This window comes from Thamnophis sirtalis, unplaced genomic scaffold, assembly GCF_051295495.1.
Source record: "Thamnophis sirtalis isolate CommonGarterSnake01/CBP01778 unplaced genomic scaffold, rThaSir2_p1.2 scaffold_4, whole genome shotgun sequence".
In the NCBI taxonomy this organism is placed as follows: domain Eukaryota; kingdom Metazoa; phylum Chordata; class Lepidosauria; order Squamata; family Natricidae; genus Thamnophis; species Thamnophis sirtalis.
The window spans coordinates 43,464,391-43,481,691 of NW_028261384.1; the positions used below are offsets into that span (position 1 = coordinate 43,464,391).

The 17,301-nt window shown below is 38.8% G+C and overlaps 1 protein-coding gene across 2 annotated transcripts in view; it reads right to left on the reverse strand.

The window, feature by feature from the left end:
* Positions 1 to 2,232: 2,232 nt before the first annotated feature.
* The window catches only part of COLQ (collagen like tail subunit of asymmetric acetylcholinesterase), a 55,434-nt gene continuing 40,365 nt past the window's right edge, over positions 2,233 to 17,301 (reverse strand). The window contains exons 14-17 of one of the 2 annotated variants that reach the window (XM_087712818.1): positions 16,582 to 16,701; positions 14,917 to 15,037; positions 12,394 to 12,496; positions 2,233 to 4,152 (exon numbers count right to left, since the gene is read on the reverse strand). In XM_087712818.1, the coding sequence (XP_087568944.1) occupies positions 4,083 to 4,152; positions 12,394 to 12,496; positions 14,917 to 15,037; positions 16,582 to 16,701 (414 nt within the window). In that variant the 3' untranslated portion in view covers positions 2,233 to 4,082. Of the gene's footprint in view, positions 4,153 to 12,393; positions 12,497 to 14,916; positions 15,041 to 16,581; positions 16,702 to 17,301 lie in introns of both variants that reach the window. The other variant, XM_087712817.1, reaches the window with a different exon arrangement.

Here is a 17,301-nt window from a genome sequence, read left to right on the forward strand (position 1 = left end):
TTGTAGTTCTAAGCTCAGGTCTATAGGCTACTTAGCATGTCAATCTATTCAAGCAGTCCAAAATGACTGTGTGTCACTGTGAACGGCCATATTAATTATTTAAATAAAAGTAATAAATAAAAATAACAATTTCCCTCTTGCCACAGTTGATGTCCATAGAAAACAGACTGCTTTCTTGAACTGATAAGTTGTAGTAGACTGTCCAGGGATCAAACAGATAACTGATAACTTTGAGGATTCCAAAAAGAAAAGACCATATTTCTTTAATAGAGCAAGTAGCATGGGAACAGATTCCCAGATCAAATGTAAGTAGTCATCTAAAAACACTCACTGCAAGTGGAATCTGAAGAGCAGGAAAGCATCACGCCATTCCTTCAAAAATGTAGCATTATACTAAAAAGTAGCATGAGAGTAATGTAGGTGCTCGGGTGTTAGTGCTTTTTTGTATGTTCTGTAGTTTTGGGACTCCATAGAAAAAGCATACACACACTGTCAGATATTCTTATAGGTCCTAGAAAGTTCACCATGTTTTTTGTTGCATTTATTGTTCTTGATCTGCTTCTTTTCAAGGGCATTAGAGTTGTAAATACATATTAAGTTTTTTCAAATAATAGAGAGCAAAATTAAATCACATGCTTTGCCTGTGGAAAATCTCAAACCAGTTAAGATATCAAAAATTGCAGTCACATGACTGCAAAATGCTGCAATTGATTGTAAGGAGATCTAGTTGTCAATGCCCAAAATACAATTATGTGTCTGGAAATAAAGTAGAAAGCATTGATGGTAATATACACTTCATTAATTCCTATTCTGCTTATACCTCTTGAAAATCAAGCTAAAATAAACCTACCCATGGGGCCAAACACTTAAAAACATAAAAATATCAGTGGAAGAGTATGTGCATAAATAGCATCCTTTAAAAAAAAATCTTGGTTCTTTAATTTTAAAAATCCATGGTGTAATTTCCAGTAGGAATGCATTCCCTTAATACAATCCCAGTTACTGACCCTATCAGAGATACCATCTTGTTTATTGAACTAATTGACATCAGTCTTAACTGACTCAGAGATCACAAATGCAATCAAAACATACCACAATACTTTTTGCTGCAGCTCTTAGAACTTGTTTTGCCAAACAGCAACAGAGAAATGAGAAATGGGGGAAGAGAAGACTGCTGGAGTTCACTAATGATAATACATAGATAAATGCAATAATAAATGAAACTTTGAAATGAAACAGCTGGAATGGGAGGGGGAGCATTTATATTTTTAAATCTGTAACCTTCCTTCCAGAGTGACTTTTTTTTCTTATGCCAAATAAATAATGGGATTTCTTAGCAGATTTTAGATACATATCCACAATTCAAAACTGATGACACTATAGAGATTTTACACTGAAAGTTACTTTTTCCATTTCATCTTCTGGCCAGTAGCATCATAAAATGAGAGTTTTATAGACTTTTGTTCTGAATGAAATGCCTTCTTGGAATGTCTTTACATTGCAGCAAAAGTTTTCAAGTCAGCTTGAAAATCTTCAACATATTCTTGCCAATGATTAATTATGCTTTCTCCCAAATTTACATCATCTTAACAAGAATACAAGGCCTTGAATTGGAACTGATCCTTGAATGAAGATAAATCAGTCTTACTCAAATGGAGATTGTTTCCAAATCAGAAGAAGAAAGAATTTCTTTGTATTCTGCACTAATCAGACCTCTTCTTGAATAGTGAATAGCCCAATTCTTTAAAATGATTCAGACATATTGGAACAGGTTCAGAGAATGGATTTAAAATACAGTCATGGACATGTGATTAAACCATGAAGAAAGGAGAAATTATAGTACAAATATAGCCTTCTGAGCACGCACACACACCCCTGAGAATATGACAGTCACTAGGAACAACCATGGAATATTATAGCTGTTGGGCAAATTCACGGTAGATTTGGCACCCTGAATCCTGCTTGAATGCAACTTGAGCACACAATTGAAAAGCATCTGAAAAGTTGTATCACAGAACCTAAGTGACCTTGGCACACCTTACATTCATGGGATTGTGCCCAGAAGTTTTACTATAATATAAACAAGTCTTCTGTCACGTAGAAGTACAGTGTGTATAGCCAGAAGGTGATTCTGCATAACAAGCTGTAACTGACCACGTCTGATAAAATTCCAGATTGCAGGAAATCAATACAAAAAATTCAGATAAAGGAGCACCAATCTGAATAATGGAATGGTTTTTATTTAAAAAAATATTTTCACAATACTATACACATGCAGACTTAAAATAATCTACATATCTATGGTAAAAAGGATGAATAATTATTAGATTAATTTTATTATAATTGTGTGCTGTCCTCTGTATTTAATATCTACAGAAAAAGCAGAATATAACAGTAGCCAATGTTTTACAAGTTTCATGCATTTCAAACATATATTTTGGATCAATAATAGCAGGAAAAGAGTGGTCTGTCTTAATTCTTTTAATTTGAACTAATATTTCACCAAATGAAAAATTAATTACCTGCATTTAAAGTTTCAATTTGTATCTTAGCATATTTCCAATGTAAAACTTCCTTTTTAATGTCTGCTATAAAGTAAATAGTATTCTGAATGCTGATATTTTTTTTCTAGAAAATAGGAAAAGAAAATCCATTTATATACATATAAAATCTATACAGCATTTAGACTAAGCTGTACAAATAGGAATATATACACAATCATATATAATGTTATACAAAGCTGAGACTGGAAAGCAATTATCAGACTAGAAATCAATAAAAGTGAGCAACTAGTTAACATTTCCTGGCAAATAAACCAGAATTAAAGTTTGATTGAAAGTTTCTCAACAATTATTAATACAACTCAGCTTTTCAAACGCAGTCTTCCATGCAGTGGTAAATGTAAGTGTATATTTTAAATGAATTCAGTTAGGATCTTCTTATTTCCAAATATTTTCATGAATACAATGCATGAAAGAGTATATTCACTAGCTTGCTCCATATGAGCTGCTGATCTGGAGATGCAGAAAATCTGACTACAACCCTGGCCAGGTTCCTAAATGTTTAGACCCACTGGACATGAAACAGGCATCTGTATAAACTTGCATAGGAGTCCTTAGTTTTTAAAAACAATGTGCTGCAGTCTTCCAGAAGTCGCTGAACGGTACTTTACATCATTACTCATCTATTGGCCATGTTGGCTCTAGCTGACTGGAATATGAGCTCAAGGCATTATTTCTTTCAGCATCAGAAACTGATCCTATTCCTAGGATTCTGAACAGTGTCTATCTATTTCAGTGGTGTTATTAGCCAGCAAATGTGGTTCCTTCCTAATTGTCTCATTTAAACTGTCAGCAAATATGATTTAAACTCATTGCATCTCTCTTGTTTTAATTTTTTTTTAAACTAAAACTAAATAGTCTATTTCTCTTTAGCTCTTATTTGGGCACATCTGCACAGAAGTTAAGTCAGAATGAGTTCAGTGACATTTAATACAACATTAGAGGGCATTGGGCTGCAGCTTAAATTGCCCAAATCAACAAACATAAAGAATTTGCATGTAATTCACGTAATTCATGCAGCTAAAGCATGGAGAAATTTCACATTGTAATAATAATAATTAAAAAACAAAAACAAAAGACTCCTTATAAACACTGGCAACAGATCTGCTTTTATCCTGGAAAAGTCTTAAGAAAACCTGAAGAGCTTATTTGAAGAACTAACAGTGCTAAATTGAGGTATTATTGTATTTTAATAACCTAAAGTATGAAGTTAAATATAGTGTTCCTTTGGTTTGTTTTTGTTCTTGATACACAGGAAAATTCCTTCAGCCAATCATGAAAAAGGCAAATCTTGAGTCTTACTGTCACTGGATGTTTTCTATTAAGACAGGTAAGGATGGTCCGATTTTCTTCCACTGTGATCAGGCAATTAACACTTCTTTCCAATCATCATGGCAACATGACAATGGTTGTTGCAGCATTGATTGTTTCTCTATCGTCCAGTCTTGGTTTGATGATACTAATGTAGCACCTGATGCATGCATGTCATATATAGGTCACTCCTTTCTCACCACTCACTTTTCATGTAAAATAGCGACAATCTGTAGAGTCAATGTAACAGTAGGAAGTGCAGCGTAATTTTCCATAAGACCTAAGAGAAAAGATAAGGCAGACATGACATATAAATTATTTCTTATAATTTAAATGCTATTTAAAAAAAATTATTACAGTTCACTGCACTGTCAGCCACGTATTTAGACTTGCCATTTTATCCACTTACTGAGTCCTTCCCAAAGACCTGGAATAGGAAGAAGTTCTTGTCTGATGGTGTTAACGAAAATTATCATTAGATGTAAGCTGCTCCAAGTAAAGCTGCCTTTTTTAATTGACATATTGTGTGTATTGGTTATTTCCATTTGTACCTATTTTTCTACTCATAGCACACTTAAGAAGACTTACTTATAAAGTAATAAAGGTGGGATTTAAAAAAAGAAAATAAAAGAAATAAAGTACAGGGGAGTGAAGTGTAGGTGTTATGCCTTTTATTTTCCACTTCTCTTCCAGGTTTTTCTGCCAAAGTGGATTCCATAGAAGGAAGCAAGGAAACAAACAATGGCTGATAAAATGTAAGTTGCTAAGGATTACAAAATATAGGTTGAAGGATTACAAAATCATCTAGATGTTCTGTGAGCTCTTGTAATAAACTGGGAAGCCTGCAGATGAAAAAAAATCACTTGGAAACTGCCCAAAAGGGTCTCCTGGAATTCAAGCCCTGTTTTTATTTTTTACTATCAGTATATCATCTTTTCCAGAGATTTTGCATCAATTATGTCATTTGCCTTTCAAAACAGATATACAGCAGGACATGGTACTATGGCAAGTTATAATTAGATACAGGCCATCGACTCAGCTGAGTTTTGGCAGAACTATCTTTCTTATTACTGCCAATTAAAATGTCCCACTAGAGCTCTGCAGATAATTTCATTTACAAATTAAATGTTTCCCGTAAAATAGCAAGAGCATCTGACAGCAGACAGAACAACAGCCGCTGCAGGTAAAAAGTTTGCTGACCAAATGCATACGAGTCAGATTGCAAGCAAGCAAAGATCCAAGTTAAGTATCTTGCCGGGAAGAACCACAGCTATGTTTTTGGAGAAAGTTCCAGTATGTGAATGATGACGAACTTCAGAAATAAAAATAACCTTGGAAGAGGAGAATTTTATTCAGATTTTATCCTCCCTGATTTTCTTGAAGATAAAGAGCAGGAAGGGAGATACATTCAAACTAGCAGATTCTGGTACTGAAAACTATAGCAAAAGTTGTTTTTATTAAATTTTAGTAATTCATGACTTTGTGTTCATGTTTGGTCTGTCTTGACAACTTACTGACGACTGTGAAAAAGCCTCCAAAACAAATTTTAGTAGTAACATGGATCTTTGCATGTAAATGTTGTCGTGGCTGCCCAGATGAAGTGAATAGAGGATTTCTCAATAGTAAACATCTCTATTTGGAGGCAAAGGGGGGCCAAATTATGTTTCCCACTCAAAGGGTAATAGATTTCACAGTGTCAATAATTGGGGCAAGATGCAGTCATAAAGGGGGATATCATGTGATCCTGACAGTCTTCTCTGCCATCATTAAGTGAGGATAATAGGTAGTTAAGTGAGGATGTCACATAACCATGTCTTAAGATTTCCTGTTGCCTTCCAATAAGCAAAGTTAATGGGGAAACCAGCAGGAAGTTGCAAGTCACAATCATCTTAGGCAATTTGCAAGTAGGATGGTGGTGGATAAGTGCTATGGAGTGAATACACAGGGGACAGATACTGTGGCCTGGGGCAAACACAGCTGGAGGTGGGATGTGACTGTGCAAGTGCAGGCAGGGATCTCATGCTCCATAGCTGGGTTCCTCAAGAGAAAAAGAAGGGGAACAGAAGCAACTTGCTAGCTTTCCTGCTGTTTCCCCATTGACTTTGCTTGTGGGAAGCTGGCAGAGAAGGCCCTAAATGGCAATCATGTGATCCTAGGATGCTACACCCATTATAGATCCTAGTCAGTTGCCAGATGCCCAAATCACAATTGTAATGGTGGAGGTGCTACAACAGGCACAATATTGAGGAAGTAAAACGTGTTCAGCACTATTGTAACATTAGACAAGAAATATGTAGTTCTTTTTGTTTGTTGAAATGTTCAAGCAGCATGGAACGATATTCAAAAGTAGTTAGGGAACGAGAAGATGGTTTACAAAAATCCTCATTGCCTTTTTATCTATTCATGTTTAGGAGGCTATACAATAGTAAATCTCCACTCCTTCTCCACTCCAAAACTGTAGTTCATTTCCTGGAGCCCATTCAAATGCTACCAAGCTACACACTCAAATGCTCCCCCCCCCCCGCACCCCAACTTGCTGCATGAACCATAGACAACGACGGCGCTTTCTTTAACGAGGCCAGTGGTTACATTGATTCCTGACCCCACCCGCTCATCGTAAGCCTTTGGGGTTTTTTTTGATTACCATCGACCCGGAGAAGAGGTTCCGATCCAGACTGTTATTAGAGTTGGATGTATCGGACGGCTGGCTGTCCATCGCCGCCACAGCCCTCCGGTGCCCCCCCCCCCCGCTTGGCCTGGCCTCTCGCCAACGCTGTGGCGTTTTCAACCTTACCGGCCTTATCAGCGTTTTTGGCTTTATTCTGGAGACCTTAAGGGCCTTGGGTGGCGTGTGGGAACTAGTGCTTTGAGGACTGCCACTTTGAAAACGGGAGAGAACTTCCTAGACTGCGTTATTAATATTGGTTAACGAGAGTGTGATTGGCTCGGATGGCGCTGAAGACGTGCGAGCACTCGGCGTGTAGCCATCGCTGCATCCTTTGTGAACCTTCACATGCCTCCCCCTCCCACCCTGCAGTACTTTATGATCTACGACACCTTTTACTCCACCTTATTGCATCTGGGAGAGCCCTTGGAACCTGCAAGGCCTCCCTTTTCTGCCTCCTTTTGTGGCCGGGGAGAGCCTTCTGGAACTGGACAGGGCTTTCCCTCCTTGCCACCTTTACCATCTGGTTCCTCCTACCAGCGCTCATAGACCTGGACCCTTGGACTCCCAGTTTTTGCAATCTTGCCCCCAGGCCACGATTATCAACGCCCTCCACCATCTCAGGAGCCCGATCTCTGCCACCTGGATTTTCACCCCGTTCTATTACCCTACCACAACTCTATGTGAACTCTGCACATTTTAACAGCTGCGCAATTTTTTCTCTTTCTGTATGGGTTATGTATGTGATATGTAAGTGATGGATGGTCGATGTCTGTACCCACTTTTATTTTATTATCATTGTAACCTGTAATTTTAAATTTTATTTACGTGGGGACTGTATGAGTTAATGATTGCTTATGTATGATAGGACTGGGAGTGTAGCCAGGTGCCTCCTCCACTGAGTGCTATTGCAGAAGTGGCAGAGGGCCTGGGCCTACCTCCCCGTCCTAGAATGACTGAGATAAACGGCCTGCCGGGGAGAGCGAAGGCTACAGGAGGGGAAATGGGGCCCGCGGGTACCGGAGTGGGCCGGAACATTACGGTCATAATGGGGAGAGGCAGGTACGACGGGAACTTCAGGGCTAGCCATTATCGGGGAAAGAGGGTCCGCTACATCACAGCGATCCCTCCCGGCCCTACTAGTTCCACTCCAGGGACAGATGGCAAGAGTGGTCAGGGCCCTGGTCTCAGGCTGTTGTTGCTAAATGCCAGGTCTGTGGTTCACAAGGCTCCCCTCATCCGGGACCTAATATTAGACGAGGGGGCATACCTGGCATGTATTACTGAAACCTGGCTGGGCCCGGAGGGAGGAGTCCCCCTCACTGAAATGTGCCCAGAAGGATTTCAGGTGTTCCATCAGCCGCGACCCCAGGAAAGAGGTGGGGGAGTGGCTGTCATCATCCGAGGGTCATTAGTTCCTCGTAGGATCCCTGCTCCGGAGCTTGTCGGGTGTGAGTCCTTGTTGGTGAAGTTGGACCTTGCGGGTCAAGTGGGCTTGTTGTTAATGTACCTGCCTCCCAACAGCATTGCAACAGCCTTCCCCTCGCTCGAGTCAGTAGCTGAGCTGGCGGTCGAGTTCCCAAGGCTTATGGTGCTGGGGAATTTCAACCTGCCTTCGCTCGGTGAAAACTCTGATGGGGCGCAAGAGTTAATGGCTTCCATGACAGCCATGGACTTGACCCAAGTAATCCGGCGATCGACTCACTCAGCAGGTCACAGACTTGACTTTGTATTCCTCTCGGAGCAGTGGAAACGTGATCTAGATTTGAGGGGTATTAAGATCTTGCCCTTGTCATGGTCTGATCACTTCCTACTGAGGCTGGACTTTCGGAAACCAATCCCCCACTGTAGGGAGGAGGAACCGATTAGGTGGTTCCGCCCCAGGCGCCTGATGGACCCTATGGGATTTCAGACGGCGCTTGGAGAAATACCTGACGCTCTCATCCACAGTCCAGTGGAGTCTTTAGTCCCTGCTTGGAATACAGCGGCGGCGGGGGCTCTAACCCGGATTGTGCCTTTGCGGCCTCTCCGAGGTGGCGGATCCAGGAGGGCTCCTTGGTTTACCAAGGAACTCCAGGAGATGAAGTGCCAAAAGAGACGCCTAGACGCCTACTGGAGGGCCAGTAACTCTGAATCAGACCGAGCACTGATGAAAGCCTATATCAGAGCCTATCTCGTGGCAATACGGGCGGCGAAATGTGAGAATTTTGCCGCTCTTATTGCATCCGCTGAATTGCGCCCAACCACCTTGTTTAGAATAACCCGCTCCCTCTTGAAAGAGAGGGATGCGGAGGACCCTTTACAAGGTAGAGCTGAGGAATTTGTTCAGTTTCTAATGGATAAAGTCGCTCGGATTCGGACAGATCTGGACTCCAATTGCACGGTACCAGCCGAGGTACCAGGGGAAGGTCTTGAGCGGAGTTTATGGAACGAGTTTCAACTTGTCGCTCCTGAGGAAGTGGACAGGCCCATGGGAGCGGTGAGTGCCTCCACCTGTATACTGGACCTGCGCCCCTCTTGGCAGGTCTCGACCAGCAGGGAGGTGACACGCGGCTGGATCCAGACGATAGTTAACACCTCTCTCCGGGAAGGATCCTTTCCGCTCCTCCTAAAGGATGTGGTGGTGAGACCCCTCCTGAAGAAACCTTCTCTGGATCCAGCCATTTTGAGTAACTATCGTCCAGTCTCCAACCTCCCCTTTGTAGGGAAGGTTGTTGAGAAAGTGGTGGCCTTTCAACTCCGGCGGTCCTTGGATGAAACTGATTATCTAGATTCCTTTCAGTCTGGATCAGGCCTGGTTACAGCATGGAAACTGCTTTGGTCGCGCTGATCGATGATCTCTGGCGAGCCAGGGATAGGGGTCACTCCTCTATCCTAGTGCTCCTTGACCTCTCAGTGGCCTTCGATACCATCGACCATGGTATCCTTCTGCGACGGTTGCGGGAGGTGGGAGTGGGAGGCACCGTTCTTCGGTGGTTCTCCTCCTACCTCTCGGACAGGTCGCAGTCGGTGTTGGTCGAAGGGCAGAGGTCAACCCCTAGGCCCCTCACCTATGGGGTGCCGCAGGGTTCGGTCCTGTCCCCCCTCCTATTTAACATCTACATGAAGCCACTGGGTGAGATCATACGGCGGCACGGGATTAAATACCATCAATACGCGGACGATACACAATTGTATCTGTCCGCCCCGTGCCAACTCAGTGAAGCGGTAGAAGTGATGTGCCAGTGCCTGGAGGATGTCAGGGTCTGGATGGGAACAAACAAGCTTGCACTCAATCCCGACAAGACAGAGTGGCTATTGATGCTCCCTCCCAAGGATGGTCCAGCTATTCCATCTCTCAGCCTGGGGGGTGAAATTATTCACCTCTCAGAGAGGGCCCTCAATTTGGGAGTCCTCCTGGATCCACAGCTGACCTTAGAACATCATTTGTTGGCTGTGACCAGGGGGGCTTTTGCCCAGGTTCACCTGGAGCATCAATTGCGATCCTATTTGGACCGGGAGGCCCTTCGGATAGTCACTCACGCCCTCGTCACCTCAAGACTGGATTACTGTAACATGCTCTACATGGGGCTGCCCTTGAAGAGTGTTCGAAGACTTCAGTTAGTCCAGAATGCAGCCGCGCAAGCGATTGTGGGTGCACCTAGGTACACCCACGTTACACCTATCCTCTGCGAGTTGCACTGGCTTCCCATTGGGCTCCAAACACGCTTCAAAGTGCTAGTCGTTACTTTTAAAGCCCTTCATGGCATCGGACCTGGTTACCTGAGAGACCGCCTCCTGCCAATTACCTCCCAAAGACCGATTAGATCGCACAGACTAGGCCTTCTCCGGATTCCATCTGCCAGTCAATGTCGGCTGGCGACACCCCAGGGGAAGTCCTTCTCTATTGCAGCTCTGGCCCTCTGGAACGATCTCCCCGTTGAGATTCGGACCCTCACTACCCTTCCGGCCTTCCGCAAAGCGACTAAGACCTGGCTGTTCCAGCAGGCCTGGGGCTGTTGAGTTGTCCAGCCCCAGTTCAGGTTTGTGACTGTTGTGTAATTTTAAACTGTTGTTTATTTTTTATATATCCTCCCTCCCTTTTATTGTAAGCTGCTCTAAGTCTCTTTTGAGAGTGGGCGGCATACAAAATTTAATAAATAAATAATAAAATAAATAAATAAATAAGCAATAAAAGAACTGAAATGCACTTACTGAAATAATTAATTGGATTTAATTAACTAAATAAATATAATCAAATGTCCCTTTTAATTTTGGATGTGGACTCCTCCATATTTTGTACATCACTCACTGTTTCGCCTTCAGTCTTTAAAAAAATATTTTTTGTTATTATAAAAAATTATGTACCTGCCCATCTTTTAACTTTCTGCAGCAACCAATTGTGGAAAGCCCCCCCCAGTAGTATGAAATATTTTTGGAAATATTAAAAAGGCAGAATATTATATTTCCCTAAAGGAGAAATGGAGACACATGCTCTTAAAGATAGAAAGCAGCCCCCAGCAGAAGCCAGCACTTGAGATAAAGAGCTTACTGAAAGAAGCTAACTATCAGTATGGCTGTATTCATAAGCAAATCAAATATTGCAGGCAAAAATCCATTCAAGACAGGATATTTTGACGCTCCTTAGCAGAACGGTAGTATTAGAAAGCAGTCCCTCACCCAAGATCCAACACAAGATGAAAGCCATTAGTCATAATAGGAATTGCCCACACAAGCCCCTTCATTGCATAATTCCCAAAGTAACCTGGGAGCTCAGACAAATAAGCCAGAGGTTGACCGGATTAGTTTAGACAAACACCTAGGATTTGCATTTCCTCTTTTGCCTATAGAGCCAGCTTTGACTCCTACATAATCAGTCCATGACCCCATAGGAATCTGACAACAGCCAATAGAATATTAAAGGACATGTTCTAGCAGAGGAACAGGAAGCTCAAATACAAAGCCCAAAGAAGGTATAAAAACTCATCCGCACTCAACTCCATTTTGTCAGCTGCCCAGAATCACATGTGGTTCTACTTCATCATTAAACCATCTTTCCAATCAACCTCCATGTTTCCAGTGTCTTTTTCCCAGCTTGGAACTAAACCAGATGGATATTTCTTCCCACGCAATCAAAAATTTAAAGACGCACAAAATCACTTAAAACTATAAAATTCAACTATAGAAACAACAAAAATCTGTCACCATTTAGTTCTAATGTGCATCTAATCTTCTCCCAATGTTTGGGTTAAAAGCATTTAAAGGCTAAAATGGTTGGAGGCTTGCTGAACAAGCCAATACAATTTCAGTTCAAACAAAAGCAAATTTAAACCTAAGATCACTTTTTTCTGATTAGTTTTCTCCAATTCCAGAGTGTGACAAATTTGAGGAGACTGCCACCCTTCTCCACAATTTTTTGTCTTTCAGTTGTCTGAGAACTAAGAAAATGAAAAGTGATCCGTGTCTATGCATACATCTTTGTGTGTGTCTATATAACAAAATCAAATATTCCTGATGATATGCAACTATCTCTAGAACACAATTTCTTCTACGATCTTTTCACTTCAGAATTTAATTCATCTTTATTTTCCAAGTAATCAGAGGCAAATGAATAATTTTGCAGACTCACTTCACTATCTTTCTATAACTATTGATTTAGGATGAAGTGAATCTTTCTTTTCACTTCTAAGCAAATACAGAAGATTTGTTCTTTAGGCTTCAGAAAGCTTTTCTCTAAATCAACTATCTCTTTCTTACTAATATACCCCTCCCCTGCCCTGAAAATAATTATACTGCCTCCCTCTTCCCTCTTCCTCTGAGTTCACATTTGTTTAATCAAAACACATCTTCTGTAATTTAGTTTTAAAATGATCATACCCAGGGAGATATGTTTTGCACGTTAAGTATCCAAAGTCATTCCCATCACATTCTTCTCCACCTTCATGCCGATAGCCATCTCCACAATAAGCATGGTGGCATCCTATTGATTACAAAATAGAAAACAAAAATATATGTTATTTTGTGGAGACATAGTTATTTTTATATTAATATAGCTAAGATTATATCAGTTATCTTTATATCAATTTAAATTATCAATTGATAATTAATTTATCCATTCAAATTATCATTACATCAATATGGCTTATTGATATGGGCTTTGAAGTGATTATGTGTATTATGTTATACGGCATCACTACCCAGAAAAGAAATGAACTCTGACCCAAACATACATAAGACTTTGAAGACTGCCTTTCAAGTGGTTAAATTTTCAGTGGCATATTGCTTCTCTCACCCGAGAGCAATATTCCTTCGTCTTCAAATTTGCTGTGTAGCAGCAAAGGTCAGCAGAGATTTAATATTGTTTCCTGTTAGCATAGCTCAGCCATTTTGAGATTAAAAAATCCTGACCTTGATACTGTTACAGTGATACAAAAATGGTGGTTATCTCTAGAAGAAGCTGTTTGGTAACTAGTCAGAAAATGTTTATAAGAGGGTTGAATTGCCCTGCTTGGCTATTGGAAAATTAAAAGAAATCATGGATTTTTTTTCTCTCCATCTTATTTACTCTCTATATTTAAACAAGATACTTAATGATGCTAGTTGAAGATCATATCCTTGCAAACAAACTGCTTGGTTAGTTTTAATGTGTTTTTGTGTAACTTCCTATATTGTGTGAACCCAGCCCACGCCTAGGATGAATAGTTATGGGTTAGAATATTGTATGAAATCAGAAAATAAATTAATGAGTAACCAGATTGAATGTTTTGCATGAAGGCATGCAGCAATCAGCAGATGATCACAAACTAACTAATCAAGTTATCCTGTATAGCCAATTTATGAATTCAACAGGACCTTTAATCTGTTGTTCTGTGTGCTGCCCAGTACCAGCAAATTGGCTTGAATTATCTGTGGTTCAATTAAAAATAAGAGGCATATATTTGCATCCCTGCCATAAATAATCCATCTAGCATTGGCTGGCTTTCTTTCACACAACTAAATTTATTCAGAAGTTCAATAGCAATTTCTTAAAATCTGGTGAAAGAGAAATAAAGATTAGTTCTCTTTATTATTTTGGACCACACAAATATCAGCTAATTATTCCAAATAATCTGCTTTCAATCTTCTTTTAAGCAATTAAAACTGTGGGGGAAAAAGAAGTCTTTGTTTTAAAATAACCTGCAAATCTATAAGATCTATTTCCAAACTTTTAATATTAAAATATAATATTTATATAAAAACTATTTTGTATTGGAATTGAAATATTTTTGTTTCAAAAAAGCCTTCCAGCTTGTTATTTCTTCAGAGATATCTCAAGATAAATTCAAAATAATAATTCAGAAATCATATAAAAACACATATGTGATATTCACCTTTTTTTTAAAAGCACATACAAAAACAGTGTAAAGTAATACATTAAAATAATTTTAGGGAAAAACATAGAAAGCTAATATTTGATAATATAAAATAAATAAACCAATCTACAATTTGACTGAAAAGTTATTTTACATAATCTCAACACGGACTTCTGAACCAACAAAATATCTTAGTTTACAATCCTCAATCGATGATCATCCTTTTGGGCTACATTTTTAACAAAAGTTCAGTCCAATTGTAAAAAGTATAGTCTAATAAATCTGGAAGATATCAAATTGTCTTTTCCTACACTATTTACTAAAAAAGAAAAAAGATGAAAAGCAGGAATAAAACCTGGCCTAATATAATCCAAGGAGTGTCATAGCTACATAAAGGATTTTTGATATTATGTTCTGTTTTCAGTACATAATATCAAAAGTATTTGTTCACTTTACAAACACTGATGCTGCTAATCAGAAATTGGAATTAGTCTAAAATGTAGCCAAAGAAAACAATTTTCTCAGATTTAATAGGAAGCTTTTAAACTAATAATCCCAATGACTGGCCTTGCCTATCCCACATAAACCTCTGTGTTTTCACCAGCAATTGCTTTAAGATAAATACTGTCATTGGTGAGCAAGCATCATGTTAAAAAACTGTATCACACTAGTGTCTAAATGCAACTGCATGTATGAATTATTTATTTATTTATTTATTATTTATTAATTAGACTTATATACCGCTTCATAGGGCTTTCAGCCCTCTCTAAGCGGTTTACAATTTTTTTTAGCAAATTGAGTCAGCAACCTGCCCCCACAGTACGGGTCCTCATTTCACCCACCTCGGAAGGATGGAAGGCTGAGTCGACCTTGAGCCGGTGAGATTTGAACCGCTGAACTGCAGATCACAGTCAGCTGAAGTAGCCTGCAGTACTGCACCCTAACCACTGTGCCACCTCGGCTCTTATGCTGTGTTTTACCATAGTGTGTATATAGCTAGAATAAAAATGGAGTAAACATACTTATACAATGAATGGAGTAAACATACTTATACAATGATCAGTCACAATGGTGTTGCCATCATCACATTCTTCTCCATCTTGGATGATGCCATCTCCACAGACATTATTATCTCCTAGCAGATGATCCAGTGGATAGGAAGGTTTTAGCTGCTGACACAGAAGAAGATTATATAAATGGAGCTCATTGTAGGAAGAGGACTGCTTTAGCCTATGGTAGGCAAAAATAAGGAAGAGTTTGGTAATTTTTTTTCATGAGATTGTAGCTCATAAAAACGGACATCTTTTAATGTGTTAGTTTGAAAAGGTGGCTACTCAATTCTTTTGATAAAATGCAACCAATACCATTCTTACTGACTTGAAAAAAATAGATATTGTGACATATTGTGGCTATAAAGCAGATAATTGTATTACCTTTTATCAAATTCTTTTTTAACCAATATTTTAGAAGAATGTAAAAGTGTATTCTTGGGAATCCTGTATCAGTTATTTGTGTGGGGAGGGAACTGTGATAAAAATGTATATCCAAAGTAGAATGTAAGCCATACGTACATATACAGGAGTATATTGTCAAAGCATTTTTTTATGAATTCAATTACCTAAAGCATGACATCTAAGACCAAATACAGACATGACATTATTAGTTATATGCTAGACGTTCAAATTTATATAGCTGTCCATTTCACAAACAAGTGACTCTGGACAACATATAGCAAGACTAAAAAAACCTTCATATATACAAAATATAGATGCTTGTCATGCAATATTACGTTGCTGAATCCAGGCTTAATCAATCAATCAATCAATCAATCAGATCAACTGAATTCCATTCAATGTTTTAGTTATGAATAAGTAAAGTCCATCAATTCCTCTCTAAGAACAAAAGGCAATGTGTGAAAATAGGCAACAATATAGTGGAAGCAAGATTATTTGTAAGGATACACGAGTATAGGAAGGGATAGTGAATGCAGTAGCAATAAATTAGATGTGGCTATTGTTTCTTTCTTTTCTTCCTCCCCTCATCTCTTTTTTTCATTGCCCCTCCAATATCTTTTGCTTATTATTTCTTATTCTGTTCTGTATTTTGCATTGCACTGGTTACCTCAAGAGAACACATATGTACTTTTTTTGTAGATAGGAATAAAATCAGAACCAAATACAATGGTATTTATTCACAAATAAGACTACAGTCTAAATTCTAGTATGCCCTAGATACTGATATTACATACATACATACATACATACATACATACATACATACATACATACATACATACATACATAATCATTATGCTAATCTTATATTGGGATAGTCCAATATCATTTATGAAACAATAAAAATAAACAAATAAGCAAACTAATCGGCAGTAACCCAAAATAATAAATACAAATACAAGGATAATTTTAAAAAGAAATAATAGAAATAATGTAAAAGACAATTTGATGGTGATCTTTCAAATTGGGACCCTTATAGAAGACAGAATAGGGACCAGTCATATTTACCCATGGAGAGAGCTCCACCCCAAAATTTACTAAAATGTATTTAACAAAAAATAAGTGGCATCTTATCACTTCTTTAAAAAAAAAATCCAAGAAAACATCAGGTACAAAAACAACATAAAAGTAAGCTTTTTTTTTTTACTGATCAAGAAATCAAATGCTTTCAAAATTACACTATTTCTTCCTCTTTTTACCTGGATTGGAAACCATCCAGAAGTATCTTTAAAGTATAAAGATCGTTGATCTCTTCGAAATGCTAGAGCATTTTCTGTGTTTAATCTTTCCAGGTCTTCCTGATTATTCACTACAAAAATCTGAAAGTTACAAATAGAAAAAGGAGGGAGACTAGATCACAATAATATTTATGTAAGACAATAAATTGCAGTACAGATATGTGAGATGATTCCAAATCTGAATATCTTGAGATCAATACTTTTGTATCTTTCCAACTGACCCTCCAATTCAGAAAAATATTATGAATTTGAAAGCATTCTGTGGTCGAATCATTCAACAATTTCTAATTAAAGGTAGAAAAAGTAAACTTATTATGCATCTAATATTTTTATAAGAAAAATGAATTGGAAGAGAAATATGAAGAATATGTAAATGTGCAAATGTATATTTGCTTACCCTTTATAAGGGAAATATATACATACATACATACATACATACATACATACATACAGGGCGGGGCATAACCTTTTCCTAGGGGGTCACAGCAACACTTGTAATAACAACACAAATAATTCATACACCATTCGAAAGCCCATCAAAAACTGAGTTTATTGACACGATTTAATAGTCAGTATGACCACCATTAGCCCTTCGAACAGCATTCAAACGAGGTGGATAAGAACACAACAAATCTTCAAACAGTCATTATTTTGCAATTCTAGGGCGGGGCATAACCTTTT